At 35.0% G+C, this 17867-nt stretch overlaps 1 protein-coding gene across 1 annotated transcript in view; it reads right to left on the bottom strand.

The window, feature by feature from the left end:
• The window catches only part of Ulk4 (unc-51 like kinase 4), a 522779-nt gene that overhangs the window by 263336 nt on the left and 241576 nt on the right, over nt 1-17867 (bottom strand). Inside the window, 1 exon segment of the mRNA XM_048795329.1 lies at nt 14279-14327. Within this exon segment, the coding sequence (XP_048651286.1) occupies nt 14279-14327 (49 nt within the window).

Raw genomic sequence — 17867 nt, 5'->3', positions numbered from 1 at the left:
ATTAGAAACAAAAAGTGAGCTTAGCAAGATTGTAGGACAAAAAGTATACAAAAATCAATTGCATTTTTACATACTAACAATGAAAAATCAAAAATTGAAGTAAAATACCACTTAAACATATTAAATACTTAAATTTGACCAAAGCTGTATGAGACTTATACAACGCAAACTACAAAATATTGCTGACAAATATGAAAGAAGGTATGTATAAGACATATATCAACTTCATGGATCTAGAAACCCTGTTATTCAGATATCAATTCTCCTCAAATTTACATATAGAGACCAAAACCCCCAATAAATACCTCAACAAGGTTGTAAGAGAAATAGGCTGATTCACTTATAAGCAAATTCAAAGAACCTAGAGTAGCTCAAAAACTTAAAAATGAACACATTTAGAGAGTTTACAATAAAACAGTATGATACTGACACAAAGATATATGAAACAATGGAACAGAGAACAGAGTCCAGAAATAGACTCACATGTATATGAGTGATTAATCTTTGACCAAAGATGTCTATGCTAAAGGGACAATCTTTTCAGCAAATGATACTGGAAGACTGGATAGCTTCAGGAAAGAAAATGAATTCTCACTTCATAAGATATATGAAAATTAACTCAAGTATATCATAGATCTAAATTTAAAAGAAACTATTAGGGGGCTGGGGATGTGGCTCAAGCGGTAGCGCGCTCGCCTGGCATGTGCGCAGCCCAAGTTCAATCCTCAGCATCACATACAAACAAAGATGTTGTGTCCACCGAAAACTAAAAATAAATAAATAAATATTAAAAATTTTCTCTCTAAAAAAAAAAATACAAACTATTTGGCTTCTGAAAGAAAAGAGGAGCACAGTTTGTGAACTTAGGTTTGACAAGTATTTCTTAAATTAGGACACAAAAATATCTAGTAAGCAAAAGTTAATTTTTTATTTTGATGAAGTCAAATATAACTTTATGTGTGACATTACAAAAACGAAAATGCAAGCCACAGCTCTAGAAAAATATTCTGCTTATACATCTAAACTAATATTTGTATCTATATGTAAAATGAACCCTTACAAGTGAACAAGAAAACAAAAATGGAGTTTGTACATGCACTTCACCAAAGATGATGTACATATGGCAAATAAGTCCATTAATAGGAAACAGTAGGAAAATTCAAATTAAAGATATACTACTATAAATCCATACGAATGTCTAAAACTAAAAGGGATAATCTGACCAAGTGTTAGCAAGAAAGGGGAATAACTGTAATTTTCTCACTGCTAATGGCAAAACAAAAATGTCAGAGCAGCTTTCAAAACAGTTTTATATTTTCATAAAGTTTAAATATACACCAATTATATAAATTGGACATTCCATTCCTAGGCATTTATCTAAGAGTAAAGAAAGCATATTTTCAGACAAAAAAAAAATTGTGCACAATTGTTCATTGCAAAATAGCCCCCAAATAAAAAAAAAAACCCAAATGTCCATCAACAGGTGAATAAATTTTGTATATGCACACAAGAGCAAAGAAAAGAAACAAACTTTTCATGCGATAATAGCCCCCAAATAAAAAAATAGCCCCCAAATAAAAAAAAAACCCATCAACAGGTGAATAGATAAATTTTGTATATGCACACAAGAGCATAGAAAAGAAACAAACTTTTCATGCGATAATGCAGATGAACTCAAACTAACTATATGCAAGGGAAGAAGCCAAGCAAGACAGAGTACGTACCTTATTATTCAGTTTATGAAAATTTTAGAAAATGCAAGCTAACTACAATGACAGAAAGCAATTATGCAAGACAGTACTGTGATGTCAGTAAAATGGTAGAATACGAAGTTCCTACGAACTCTCATACTTCTACAGAGTCACTAATGATGGTAATCACTCCTAGATAAGAATACCTTTGTGGAGGACCCAAAGTCTACCTGAGAGTTCCAGCACATTGAGGAACAAAAAACCTGAGAGAGAACACATTGGAAAGGGGAAGAAGGTAAGTATAGCTTGGTGCAAGAGAGAAGCCCTCATGGCCCACAATTTCTCCCATTGAGGGAAAGTCAGAGTAAAATGAGTGCCTTCGCCATCCTTAAAGAATGCTACTCAAAAGGCCTTTAGGGCCTGATCCACTCCACTCAGAATATTTAGAGATCCACACAGATGAATTATATGAAGGCAGCTAGAAGCAGGGAGAAAGGAACTGGGTGTCAGCATGGCAACCAGCATGTCTTTCTCAATAACCAGTCATGGATCCTGCTAACTGGCTCACAGACCACTAAAAGGAGCTCTTCTCACTATGAATAACACATCCCAATGCACAGCCCACATGAATCTCTGCAAATAGTATACAGATATCAAAGAAGAAGGTATAGATAATATATATATAGATATAGATAATATATATAGATATAGATAATATATATAGAGAGAGATATAAAAGCAGGTATAAATATTAGAAGCAAATTTCACTCCACTGGACAGACATAAGGAGCACAACATTACACACTTTGGGGCACTGCTCTAAGGAAAACAGACAAAGAGACTCTCAGTACCACTCCTGGTTTTAAAAGATCAAGGAAAGAAATACAACCCTAAGACTTCTCCATTCAGAAAATGAAATGATGATGCACCCATAGAAAAGATCAGGGAGACCCCTAAAATCTCTAACTAGACAGATATAGTGAAAGTCTCTCTTCCAAAGCCAATCAGTAAAAACTGGAGTATATGTATACCACTTCAAATGCAAAGACAATACAGAACATGTAAAATGAAGGAAATATGACACCAGCAAAGGAACAAAATAAGGCTAAAGCAGTTGACACACACACACACACAAAAAAATGGAGTTCTATGAATTTCCCAAAAATGAATTCAAATTAATCAACTTTAAAGAAATTCAGTGAGCTACAAAGGAACATAGACAACATTACATTGACAAAATGAAATCAACAAAGAAAAAATAACCAAACAAAAGTTCCAGAGCTGAAGAAAGCAACACCTGAACTTTTCAGAAAAGTTCAACAGAGCATTTTAATAGCAGCTTTGATCAAGCAGAAGAAACAATCAATCAAGTCAGAGACAAATCATTTGCAATTATCCATTCAGAGGAATAAGAAAGGAAAAGGGGAAAAAAGGACTGAAATCTTGTGGAATTTATGCAACAGAAACAAGGAAACCAATGTACATATTTTGAGAGTTCCAAAAGAACACAAAGAGAAAAGGCAGAAAGCTTTCTCATACGATTGATGACTGAAAATTTCCCAAATTTTGTATGGGGAAATGATCATCCAGATCTACGAATCCTAAAGAATCCCAAATAGATTAAAAATAAAGATGTCTTCACTGAGAAACATTATTATAAAATCTTTAAAAGTCAAAGAGAATTTTGAAAGCATCAAGAGAAAAACAGCTTATCACATACAAGGGAAACTACAAAAGACTATCAGATTTCTCAGCAGAAACTTTACAGGTCAGGAGAAAGTGACATAATATGCTCAAAGCACTGAAAAAAGGAAAAATGCCAATAAAGAATATTATACAGGACAAAGCTATAAGCTGTTCTTCAGAAATGGAGAAAGACAGACTTCTTAGACAACAAAATCTGAGACAGTTCATCACCAGTAGACTTGCCTTATGAGACATGCTAAAGAGAAATCCTCAAGTTAAAATGAAAGGATGCTAACAATATGGAAAGCACATGAAGGTAAAAAATAACTGGTAATGGCAAATACATGGTCATATTCAGAGTACTGCTACTGTTAAATGGTGCTGAATTCATTTTAATTCTAGAATAAAAGTTAAAAGAAAGTTAAAATAATTACACTATCTTGTTAATGATACAATATAATATAAAAAATATAAACTACTGTATCAATAACAAAATGAGGGAGGAAAGAAAGAGAAGTTAACAATGTGGTTGAAATTAAGTTGCAATCCATTTAAAATATACTGTTATAACTAATCGATTTTTGTGTAAGCTTCCTGGCAATTACAGAGAAAAATAAACCTATAATAGGTGGATAAAAGTTAAAAGGAATCAAAACAATTCACTATAAAAAATCATGTCTCAAAGAGTGGAAGAAACTACCAGAATTTCCAGAACATAATGAACAGAATGGCAATACTAAATTCTTACCTACTGATAATTACTTTAAAAGAAAATGGATTAAACTCTCTAATCAAAACACAAGAATAAGTAGATTTTTAAAAAGTAAGTTTCTACTACAAACTGCCTATGTGTGCACCATTAAGGACACACATAGGCTGAAAGCAAAGGGATATATATATATTTCTTTTAAAGCAAATGGTAACCAAAAGAAAATAAGAGTGGTTATATTTACATAATGAAAGAAAGTAGACTTTAAGTCCAAAACTGTCTTTCATTATGTAAATATGAAAGTAGACTTTAAGTCCAAAACTGTCATAAAAGACAAAGAAAGTCATTATATAATAACAAAAGGGATAATTCACCTTCAGGACTCATATATTCAAAACATTCCATCTAATTAGCAGAAGAATACAAATTCTTTTCAGGCACAGATGAGACATTCTCCAGGATATATCATGTGTTCAGTCACAAAACAAGTTTAAACACATTCAAGAAGATTCAAACAATTCCAAATATCCTATGCTACTACACCCTATGAAACCAGAAATCAGTAATTAGAACTTAGAAAATTCACAAGTATGTAAAAATTAATCAAGACACTCCTGAACAATCAATGGGTTAAAGAAGAAATGTTCTAAAATCTCAAGATTAACAAAAATGGAAATGCAGCACACCAAAACCTAAGAGTGGTAGTAAAAGTAATTTTAAAAAAGAAGTCTGTATCTATAAATGCCTACAATATGGGAGGTAGGGAATCTCAAATATCCAACCAAAATTAATACCTCAAGGAATAGAAGAACTAAGACCAAAATTAGAAAGAGGAGGAAAATAACAAAGATTAGAACAGACATAAATGAAATAGAGACTAGAAAAACAATATGAAAGATTGATAAAACTAAGAATTGAAATTTTGCAAAGATGAAATTATAAAGTGTTGGGGCTAGGAGTATAGCTCAGTAGTAGAGCATGTGTTCAACATGCACGAGACCCTGGGTTCAATCCCCAACACCACAGACATAAAACTAAATGTCTTTTAGTTAGACTTTTTTAAAAAGGGAGAAGTCTCAAATAAGATAATAAATATTATAATTAATATCACAAAAATACAAAATATAAGTAAATATAATATAAAGACTACAATGAATAATTATGGGCCACGAAATTTAATAATCTAGAAAAAGTAGATAAATTCCTAAAAATATACAAACTACCAAGACTAAACAATGAAGAAATAGAAAATCATAGCATACCAAAACCAACTAAGGAGACTGAATAAAAACTTCTCAACGATGAAAATCTCAGAGTACTTGATGGCTTCACTGGGGATTTCTACCAAATATTTAAAGAATAGTAATACAAATCTGTCTCAATCTCTTCTGAAAAAAGTAGGAGGGAATACTTCCAAACTCATTTCATTATTCCAAAGCCAGACAAGGATACTACAAGAAAATTACAGACCAATATCACTGAAAAACAGAAATTTAAAAAAAAAACTCAACAAAAACCAGGAAACCAAATTAAGTACATAAAAGTGATAATACATCATGATAAAATAGGATTAAGCCTTGAGATGCAAGGATGGTCCAGTATATGCAAATACATAAATGTAATACACCATATTGAAATAATGGAAAATAAAAATCATATAGACATCTCAATAGATACAGAAAAAAGCATTTGACCCAATTTAACGTCCTTTCATGACAAAAACATTCAACAAATTGTGTACAGAAGGAATGTACCTCAACATAATTAAGAACACCTATGGTAAGACTACAGCTAACACCCAACTCAACAGTGAAAAGCTAAAAGCTTTTCCTCTAAAATCGGGAACTATGCAAAGATGCCTACTTTCTCCACATCTATTTAAAACATGACTGGAGGTTCTAGCCAGAACGATTAGGCAAGAAAAAGAAATAAAAGTCACACAAATTGGAAAGGATGAAGTAAAATTTTCTCGCTGGGCAGGTGACAGTTTTAGTGAAAAGCTTTTAGAACTAATAAATGAATTTGGTAAAGTTGCAAGATACAAAAATCAATGTTGAAAAAAGCACTTGTATTCCTACACACTAACAGTAAACTATGTGAAAAAAATTTAAGGAAATAATTTCTTTGATAATAAAACAAAGCAATAATAAAATACATAGTTATAAACTGAACCAAGGAGATTAAAGATCTGCAATGAATTCATGGGGTGGGGGAATAGAATACATCAACATGAACTTTCACACAAGTTCATACAGAGATGACAAAGATATTTTGCTCATTATTTTTCATATTGGCAGAAAATTGGGGACAGAAGGCCAGACGTGAATGTCCATCAACAAGGAGTGAGCAAGATAAAAATGTTGCTAGGGCTGGGGCTGTGGTTCAGTGGCAGAGCACTTGACTAGCATGTGTGAGGCACTGGGTTCAATTCTTAGCACCGCATATAAAAATAAGTAAAAAAAGGCAAGCTATTTATCTACAACTACAATTTTTTTTAAACTTTGCTAACACAATGAAATATTATATGGTCATTAAATAAGATGAAGAATACATGTGGGCATACATGCATGTACCCCACACATACACTGTTGCCAAGAACATTGAGATAAATATTAAGTTGGAAAATTTAGTAATGTCTCATTTCTGAAAACAGATGAGACAGACACATGTTTAAAAAACAACCAGGAGGACATGCATCAAGCTGTAAGCTATGAAATGATGAGAGACCTTCACATGATATGGCAGACAAGTCTGTATTATTTAAACTTCTTTGACATATATATTATTTTTGTTACCAAAAAAGATAAAACCAAAGATCCTATGTAGTAATTTGCCCATACTGGCTTTGCATCACAGTCTTTCTCCAATTTGGTTCCTCTAATAAATCCAAAATGCAATTTCACTTGCTAGAGCTATTTAAAAAACTGTACTTTCTCCATAAATCTGTAAACTGATTTAGTACATCAGATTTCCTGGCTCAAACTAAAAATCCTTTGCAGCTCTGGGTAAGCACATAAATCTTTCTTTTTTTTTAAGTTCACCCAAGAAAACAAAGGCAAATGTTCAGAGATGTTTGCCATTTTATTTAATCAAAACTAGTATCATTTCACTGACGTTTCTACTTTCTTAAAGTATGCCAGGCGCAGCAGTACACACCTGTAATCCCAGTGGCTCAGGAGGCTGAGGCAGGAGGATTGAGAGTTCAAAGCCTGCCTCAGCAAATCCGAGGTGCTAAGCAACTCAGTGAGACCCTATCTCTAAATAAGGGGTGGGGATGTGGCTCAGTGGTCAAATGACCCCGAGTTCAATCCCTGATACCAAAAAAAAAAAACATAGGTATTCTCAGTTGTTTTGTTCATAACTGAACTTTATGGGATCTTATGTTTCTGAAGAATTTTTAGAAAAAATAATATTCAGTGATTACATACTGAGAATGTATAATCACCATTTTACACGAGGCTCTTCCAACAATTCTTTGCATTTACCTTGAGTCATTTTACTTTCTGCTATGACAGGGCTCTGAATACATGTTTTTGGTGTCATGTGACTGGACAAAGCTTGACCGCAGCGAGCATTTTATTTTTGAACACAAGTCTGAAACCAACATGGCCAGTGTCCAATGACTGGGCATTTCTAGATAGTCCAGAGTCAGGAAAGAAGTTGAGTGGTAACACTTGCCCTGCCCAAACGTCAGGGGAGCCACAAGCAAACCATCTTGTGTAAGTGCATCACATTGAAGGACACTGGCCTTTCCTACTATTTCATCTTTCAATTAATCAACAATAAAAACTCAAAACTACAAAAGCTTACAGTCTTGGAAAGTACATTTTTAACATTTACTCACTCATTTACTTGTCTCCTATGCTTCTTAACTAGACTTCTTTAGAGAGAAAGACTTAAAGCAAGTCTAGAAATTTGAGAGAGAAAGACTTAAAGCAAGTCTAGAAACAAGAATGATGATGAATGAGCTAGTCAGCTTTCCACTACAACAACACACACCTGAGATAAATACACTTAAAAAGAAAGAAAGGCTTATTTTGGCTCATAGTTCCCGAGTTTTCAGTCCATGGTTGCTTAGCATAATTGCATTTGGGCCTATGGAAAGGCAGCACATCATGGCAGGAATATGTGGTAGCGTAAGGCTGCTTACCTCATACAGCCAGGAAGCAAAGGGGGGAAGGGGCCAGAGTGCCAATATCCCCTTCAAGAGCATCCCCCAGTGGCCTAACTTCCTCCAAGGAGGCTCTGTCTTTTAAAGGTTATACCTCTTCCCAATAGTACCATAGCTGGGAACACCTCAGATCCAAACTACAGTAACGGAAATACTCAAGATCCCACTATTTGGGAGAAGCCATATGTGAGTAACATATTTTCAGTCTGTGCCCTGAGGATGGCTAAACATTAATACTAAGCTCTAGTTTAGCCATTTTCATTGGCTATAATTTATAGTTTTAATGAAAGCAATCCTCTTTCAAACCAGCTGAACTGATTATGTAGAAACTAGTTCTTCTTTAGCCCGGGTGTGCTAATCTAAGTTTTACTTTAGTTTAGCCCATTCAGCTAACATGATACTGATCAAATTAGTCATTTTTTCAGATGCTATATGACCAATTTCACTTTATTCACTCCAGTATCAACAGATCATACCCTAGCCCTACAAAGTTATTTTCCAAATATATATTTATGACACAAGCTTCCAGAACTGGATATGTTTGCTGTGTGTTTTAAGTCATCTTTGTATGCAATAGAAATTCATTATACAGCTCCATTCCGCAAATTACAAAAGCCCTTAATGGGGGCAAATGTAGGTTGAAGAATGAGATTTATCCTGCATATAATAGGTAGTCTGCATAAATTTCAGAGTATCTTCTTAGGTCAAGTGTTCTGATATTTTAATCAAAAATCATTTTATTTCAGACATTTTTGCCAATGTGCAAGGCAGAATCTTATTAACAGCATATTGGACACAAGCATGAAGGTTCTTAAAATTATAAGAAACTTTCTGACCTGCTTCCAAGAACTAACTCACATTAGCTGAGTTGCAACTAGAATAGAGCAAAAAAAAATTTAAAAGACTGAAGCACAGGATTGAAAACTTTTCTTAAAAGCAATATAGCTGCCACTCCACACAACCTTAATGACCCAGTGATTAAATTCTTTAGGCTCCAAGGGTCCATAAAGAAACTCTTTTCTAAAGACACAGTTCACTTGAAAGATTTACTAAAGTTGCTTCAACTGCTATTTTCAAGAATTGTTAAAACAATATTATTGTCAAACTAGTGTATTGCTAATCACATTTTTATTGTTAACATTTGCCACTGAAATTGCTCTTCAATTGTTTGTTTTGGAACAGACTCATAAAATATCATGACAGCGATATTTTGGTACACATTGGAAAATCTGCCATGAATAAAGATTTTTTCCAATAAAATAGAGTTTGCCTATATTACTTGGCATTAAAATGATTTACTGAAGTAACCAAAACATAAACCACTGAAATAAAATGAGAGATTAGAGTTATAGCAACATTCAAAGACTGATACATCCAAATTCACATTTAAAACACATTTTAAAGCAACTTCTACGCTTTGGAAAGTGGCAAAGTGGAAAAAAGAACATCCTTCATCCTACTCATCTGGCAATTCTACACATAAAAGCCAAGTCATCAGGATGCTTCTGAGGGCTCATATTCTTCAGGAACACACATTTATTAAGCAGATTCAGGATGCCTTAGTGCTGTGGACCCAGAAGATTGCATACACTAGAAACCAATTCAGCTTATTCTAATGCATGCTACTTCATCCTTCATTCCCTGCGGAACACTGGTTCTGCCAAAGAAAATTCAGAGTTCTAAAGCAGGTAGGCCCTGCCGCGGAAGTGTTACCCAGGTCCCAGGACAATCACCTTTCTCACCTTTCTCCATTGCTTGGCCAGCTAAAACTAGGGCAACTTCCAGCTGAAACACAGATTTGATTGAAATGCTGCCCACTCTGCTCTGTCATGTTATCAGAACTCCTGGGACTTTGGATCAGACCTCAGACCAGCTCTGTCTTCCATGCTCCCTTCCCCACAATTCCTTTGGTTGACCCTAAAAGCCTCACTTGCAGCTTCCTGTTTTCATCCTGTGGTGGCAAAAGATGCAGGGACACTCAAGTTGCCAGTATATGCCCATGACCTTAAGCCAAATTTGCTCCACATCCCAAACCTGTGACTGATCAGTCTACTTCCACATTGCAGGAGGACAGGGATTCTAAAAGAATCACCCCAACCCCTTCTCTCTCCAGGTAGAGGCTAGTGTCTGGTTTTAAAGGGCCTAAATTACTTGCACAAATATGAAATAAACGTAGTATATGACCCTTCAGGATTTCACCCAGAATATCCTTTAGCCTCACTACATAACCCCTTCTCTGTGACCTCTGCTCCATATACTGAGGCCTCAGTACTCACCATGCCAGGTGCTGATCTTGCCTTTCCCTTTCCTCAAACTGCAGTGTTTCCCCTTCCTCAAGAAAACTCCTTTGTCCTGAGGCCCTATAGAAAGGTCACTACTTCTGTGAGACAGCAGCTGTGACTTCTTTCCTCCAATGATGTGCTACACATCGCTTTTTCCTGGCAACATTATTGTAGAAGGCCTTGTATGCAGCCTTCCAGACAGGAAGAAGCACTGTGCCTCCTGAGTAGGCCATTACAATTAGAGATTGCTTTTATTTCCTTTCCAAAACAACAAAAAATACTTTTAATTGGCCATTTAACAGTTTGAATCCATCCCTGGAACTCCTGGTGGACCATATAATGCCTGCTGTCCCTGAGACTTCCACATGGCTACTCTCTACACACAGTTCAACAAATTCAGCATTCTGCTCCGTGCCTCTGCACTTGCCTCCAGGCCTGCAGGAAAAACAACAGAAGCTGCCAGCAATTTCTGCCCATCAGAAGAGACAGGCTTACTTTCTTAATGAAAAACATCTAGGAGATGTACTGCTGGTAAAAGCATACCACACGGGGACTTTAGGAAAGAACAAAGAAGTTACAAAGCCTGTAAGAAGTTTGTAAGCACATCAAACATGAACAGTTATGGGCTGGGAGTAAAGAAAAAAGTCATCAAGGTTCAAGGTAGACCACAATCTGAGTGAGTGAAAAGCTCTTTTGTCATTTTGTTAATGGGCAGTTAGACGGCATAAGGAGTAGCAAACATGCAGGGTGCCACACAATCTCCTCATTACTCCTTGTCCTGATCACAGCATTGCTAGAAGCTGTCATATATATGTTAGACAACACCTAGACCCTCAAACTTAGAAAGCAAACTGAAGTACATACTGTGTTTCCTTGACTCTAGGAACCCGTCAGTTCTAAGATGCACCGTTATTTTATCAAGTGCTAAGAAAGAAAAATGTTGCCAATTAAACTATGACACAGTTTCTTATTACTCAGAATTTTATTTTCTTTTTATTGAAAGAGCTCTTTCAGATGTATTCAGACAGATTTTTATAATATATCACTCTCAGGCATTTATAACAAGGAAAATAAAAGTGAAATAAATTGGTTTAGGCAATGACAACCAGGTCACCTCACTGAAAGCAATTGTAAAACACCATTGATTTGGAAAGTATACCTCAGTTTCAGAAATGTTAAACTCTGAAAAATGTGTGATTCATATAATCAATAAAATATTGTTATGTATGGCTCAGTGATAAAAAGTTTAAAAAGTCAAGGTAATAGTTCATGGGATAATGGCTACGAAGACCTTCCACTGATTAAAAATGTATTTAAACAGAAAAAAAAAATCTAAGATTATTTAACTCAAGAAAGACAAAAGTAGAATAGGAATTTAATAATGCTCTTCAAGGACATCAAAATGCTGCTCCATGAGCAGTGTTTTAAAGTCCCTTGTTCTTTACTTTTTAGCATGAAGATCTCTTTCTACAAGAAACCTGAGTATGGGGCTGTTTTGTTCAGAGTAAGAGCATCTTCCAAGACACATCTATGGGGCTAGGACCAGCTTAACTCCTGACCTGAACAGATGTGTCCCTTTCTACTCACTCCCTACCACAGTCACAATCGCATGACAAGGGCTTAAACTGTGGCAGTGACTAATTAACTTTCACTTCAGTGTAAAATATGAAGCACTTGCTAGGTGCTCAGTACACAAACATTAATATATTTAAGTAACTTATAAGAAAGAATTTTCTATATCAGAATTTTAGACCTTGAGATGACAAAGGGTAGAATGAAAATTTCTTCTCACAAAAGGTGAATTAACCTTAGCAGTTTAGAAAGCCTCCTGCCACAAAGATGAATCACATCTATCCGTTCTAAATACACATACACATACACACACACACACACACACACACACACACACACACACACACACTTATTTTGGGGGTGGAGAAAGTAGTGGGGAATGAACCGGGGGGCTCTCTACCACTGAGCAACATCCCCAACCCTTCTTTTTTGAGACAGGGACTTGCTAAACTTCCCAAGCTCCTCTTGAAATTGTGATCCTCTTGTCTCAGCCTCCCAAGTTGCTGGAATTACAGGCATGCACCACTGTGCCTAACTCCATTCTGGCTTTAGAAGTCTACAACACTGGTTACTTTTCAAATGCATACTAAATGTGGTGGTCTGGATGGTTTGGGTGGCTGGTCCCACTCCCAACCATGTGGCCAAACTTAGCACCTTGCTGTACACTATTCTCCAAAACAAATCCGCAAGTATTGTTCATCCTTCCTACTAAAGGTGTCTATTAGTATACCACTTGGCAAAACCTAAAACTCTGCTTTAGACAGCTCTCAATCACATTTCTTCATCTCCGTTTTCTATATCCCTTCTCCTGATACTGCCTGAAAACCCCCTTGTAGTGTATTCAGTCCAGGCTCTCGTCTTGTATATTCCATTCAGCATGGCAGCTCTATTCCATCTGGTCACCAAAGCCATACTTTGAGAATGCTGCCCATTACTACCCTTACTCCTCATCCAATGTCAAAAGCTGAGTGCTATGGTTTGAAGGTGTCCCTTCCAAAATTCAAGTATTGTCAATGTGACAGTATTATGAAGTGAGGCCTCAGGAGGTGTTTAGGCTATGAGCTCTCCTCCCTCCCCAGTGGGAGGCTTCACGCAGCATCATGCATGCTTGCCCTTCCACCTTCTGCCATGTGAGGCACAGCTTGAGGGCCCTCACCAGATGCCAAATGCTGGTACACTGATTTTGGACTTTCCAGCATTTAGAACCATAAGAAATGAGTTCCTTTGCTTTATAAATTACCCAGTGTGTAGAAGTTTATTAGCAGTGCAAATGGACAAAGATACTCAAGATAACCCAACCAGCATTCCTGAAAGGGAAAGGGGCACCTGTAGCTAAGAAAAAATGCAGTTTTTATGACATAGTCATAAAAGCATAGAAAAAAATTTTGTTCTAGTATTTGAAGATGATTCAAGAAAATTTATCGTGTGACAAAGCTAATGAAGCTAATGCTCCATTGATGGCCATGGTAGGTTAGATTGACCTGGCTGCAGAAAGTTACCCACCTTTGTGTCTTTTTCTGTCATTGAGCTCTGGAGGTAACACACTTGGTAAACAGAGATAACACACCCATAAACAAAAGAACCTTTTGCCAAGGGCACTCCTTTGCTCTAAACACCAACTACATTTTCAGCCTAATTCTGGGTGTGAATAGGGATCTAAATAGGGAGTTATTAGAAGTGACTCTACAAATAGGAGTCATAGATGATATTTAAGATGCATTCAATGAATAGAAAAAACATGGTATAAGAAAACTAAGCTATTCTAAATTCTAAAAAAGACAATTTTCTAACCAGGCATAAAACTGATGGTTTGGTACCCAGTAATGTTCATATTGAGCATCAGAAAATTAATACCAAGTATGGCAATAATCATCCTGCCCTCTCTCCACAAACCAAACTCAAATAAGGCATTCTATGCTGAAAACACATATTATTCAATGGAAATAAGATGCAAATGACTTGTGAAAGGGCAGGTCATTAAATAGTGTCTCTATACAATTTCAGAGCATATCATCCCTTTACAGATAAGAAATCTAAGAGATCTAATGAGGTTAAGTGAGATGATAAAGAAGATTCTTTGAGTTAGAATCTGGGATTTAAAAAAAAAAAGATAGCTTGGTAAAAATCTTTAGACTTTTAAAATTTCACAGCCCATTTCCTTTCTTACCAGAATTACTTCAAAAATGAGTGGGATCAGTTTGCTTTCTTCCACAAGTCTGTTAAAAAAAAAAGATAACCACACATTACAATGTGTATATTTAAACTATACATTACAATATATGTATTTAAGCTATTGCCCTGATGCGGAACAAGGAAGTCCCTGTGTTTAACTGTTAAATTCTGTAACCAAGAAACATTATGATTAAATGTTCGCTTTTAATACACTGAACTATAGCTATTAAATACAAGAAATATGAGTCTTCTTTAAAAGTGACTACTATCTTGGTCTTATTCATCTATAAAAGTGAAATCTTAAATAGACTGATATTTTATGTGAAAATTAATTAAAATTCACAATTATTATAAAGAATATCAAAAAGATTTGCCAGTTCAAAGAATGTAACCAATCCTCACTACAGTTAAATTATAAGCATGTGACACTGTAATTTTTTATATATGCCTCATTAGCTGTCTTCTCGGCATTAATGAATTAATGTACAAGGAATTTTAACGGCCTTTAATTTTTAAAAAATTGGACACCAATCATCCAATACACTCTAGGCACTCTCCCTCATCAAATCTAGTTATAAATTTTCATCAATTGTAACAGAATAATTTTTTCATGCAATTTAAGAGAAACTAGCCTTGATAACACCAGAACTATTCAAAAGTCAGTTTTTATTAAGAACAATATTTCAATCTTTAAATAGTCCTTTAATCCTGGGTTCAGCAAACTTTTTGCTGCAATAGTCCACATAGTAAATATCTTCTGTTTTGCAGGCCACACTGTCTCTATAGCAACTACTCATCTGTCATCACAATGTGAATGCAACCATAAATAATACAGAAACAGTTCATGTTTATGTTCCAACAAAACTTTATTTACAAGAAACAGACAATGGGCCATTTGGGGGCCACAAGCTTGCTGGCTCCTACTTCTAACAAAAAAATCACTCCATTGTAATATTTTATTAGAATTAACTTCGTATGATAAACTACAAAGCTTAAGATGAGCATATTGCATTTGTTGTAGATATGTGCAGTTTGTCTATTTTACAAAAAATACCAGGTGGAAACAATTTTATCATCTGTTTCCCAGTAGCTTGTTCACAGTAACACATGGATAAAAGAAATGCCTATGAGATTAACCATTAAAAATATCAGTGTTTACAAATCTGTGTCAAGGTAAGAGAGAGGTTTCCCAATGACTAAAGCAGTTAGAAAGACCTATTTCAAAAATTAAATGTGATTACTGTTCCCCGCAGCATCATTCACAATAACCAAGATATAGGAACAATCTGGGTGCCTACAATGAATAAGTGGATAGAGAAAGTGTGGTGTAAACACATGACAGAATAATTTTCAGTTGTTAAAAAGAAGGAAATTCTGTCATAGATGAATCCAGAGGATGTTATTCTAAATGAAATAAGCCCACACAGAAAGAAAACACTACATGATCTCACATATCTGTGGAATCTTTAAAAAGTCAAATTCATAGAAGTAGAGAATAGAAGAGTGGATACCAGAGAGGCTGGGGCCGGAACTGGACAGGGAAAGGGGACACATTAGTCAAAGTGTACAAAGTTCAGTCCGCCCAGAGGAACAAGTACTTGTGTAATATTGCATAGCTCAGTCACTATGCTAGTAAACAATATATTTTCTACTTCAAAATTTATAAAATATTTTAAATGTTCTTACCACAAAGAGTATATGCAGTAATGAAAATATAAGTCTGATTTAATCTTTGCATAATGTGTATATATGTAACATAAAATTACATTTTATCCCACAAATGTATACAATTATTATTTGTCAATTTAAATAAAATTTAAATAACAAAATATTTAAAATAAATATGTAATTTCTGTAAGGGGAAAAAGGTTTTGATTACAAGTTGTAAATTCATGTATATTTTCTCACTTTCCTGGGCAATGGAAGTCTCAGATGTGAGGATGTAGCACCTCACACTAAGCCTGGGTAGGATGAGATATGCACAAGCTAAAGACCAAGCACAACTTCAGGTCCAGCACATTCATCATCTTCTTTCTCACTTTCCTAAATATTAACTCTCTATTTTACTAACTTTGTCTTAAGTCTTCGTGATATAAAATATCATTAGGTCCAGGATGAAATATCCAAGGGCATATATCTCAAAGTTATCCTAGCAATTAAGGTCAAGAAAGTCCCAAGAACAAAGGTACCACTACTTCTCCAGTGATAACTAGAAGTCCAAGTCTCCCTCTATTTATTAGAGGCTGCTGTATCATTCAGATATAGAAGTGTGCACTCACAAGACCAACCTGTTCATTTAAAAATATAATAAGTTATAACCAAACTAAACTACCGTAATTCATACTTAAAAATTAGAATACATTCTTCTCCAGATCTCTGCATAATGAGCAGGCTGGATTGTCTTCAAAGTCCCCTCTAAAATGTAAAACTCCAGGCTTTACGTTCTTCTAAACAGTCAAAAATGACAAATTTTGTTCCTTGATTTAACATAATTCAGAGTCACACTGGTAAATTAAAAGGGAACTCAAGCAAAGTTTTAAAATGTCATTAAAAATTCTATATTGTTTTCTATGATTTATGAACTAACCTTACATGTAACTCTAAAGCAAATAAAGAACCAGGGTATCTGCAAACCTTTACAACTATTGAAGACTCTATTTTTCAAAATTGTGGAAAGTGATTAACAAGTGGACAATGAGATGAATATGCTGGGTTTAATCAGTACTTAAAAATTAAAAATGAAGCAAAGAATATCCTGAAGCGCCAAACCTAGTACTGTTCTGTATCTGTAGTATGCTGGACAGGGGCAAAAAATGGTTATTTATTCATTTTATTTCACAGTGAGTTGTAGATGAACATCTGATATCTAAAAATTTGAAGAGACTCTTTGTACACTGCTTTTGCTCTATAAGAGGCTGACAATAATGAAAGCTGGCTGAAGGGCTGATGGAAATTCGTTGGATTACTTTTGCAACTTTTCTGTATAGATAAAGCTATTACAAAATAAAATGTTTTTCTTTTAATGATTCCCAAATTCTTTGAGTCTTCTCTTTGAGAGGAAGAGTCCATGTCTTCTGCCTTTAAACCTCGGCAGAATTGTGACTGCTTTGACTAACAGTAGCATGGAAAAGATAGTTTGTGATTTCTGCCTATACTCTATCTTTTTCTGAATTTTCTTTTAAGTCATTTATAGTATTTTATAAAAATATTTATTCTAGGGGCTGGAGTTGTGGCTCATTGGTAGAGCACTTGCCCTGCATGTCTAAGGCACTGGGTTTGATTCTCAGCACTGGATATAAATAAATAAAAATAAAGGTCCATCAACAACTAAAAAAATATTTTTAAAATCCTCTGAAAGGGAAATGAGGAAAACTACCCCATTTACAACAACCTCAAAAATAAAGTAAAATACTTGGGAATCAACCTAACAAAAGAGGTGCAAGACCTCTACAACAAAAATTACAGAATGCTAAATAAAGAAATTAAAGAAGACCTAAGATGGAAAGATCTCCCTTGTTCTTGGATATGCAGAATTAATATTGTCAAAATGACCATACTACCAAAAGCATTACACAGATTTAATG

Source organism: Marmota marmota, unplaced genomic scaffold (assembly GCF_001458135.2).
Source record: "Marmota marmota marmota unplaced genomic scaffold, marMar, whole genome shotgun sequence".
NCBI classification, from domain to species: domain Eukaryota; kingdom Metazoa; phylum Chordata; class Mammalia; order Rodentia; family Sciuridae; genus Marmota; species Marmota marmota.
The sequence above is the reverse complement of the archived record's forward strand: the minus strand, read 5'-3'. Positions and strand labels throughout refer to the sequence as shown.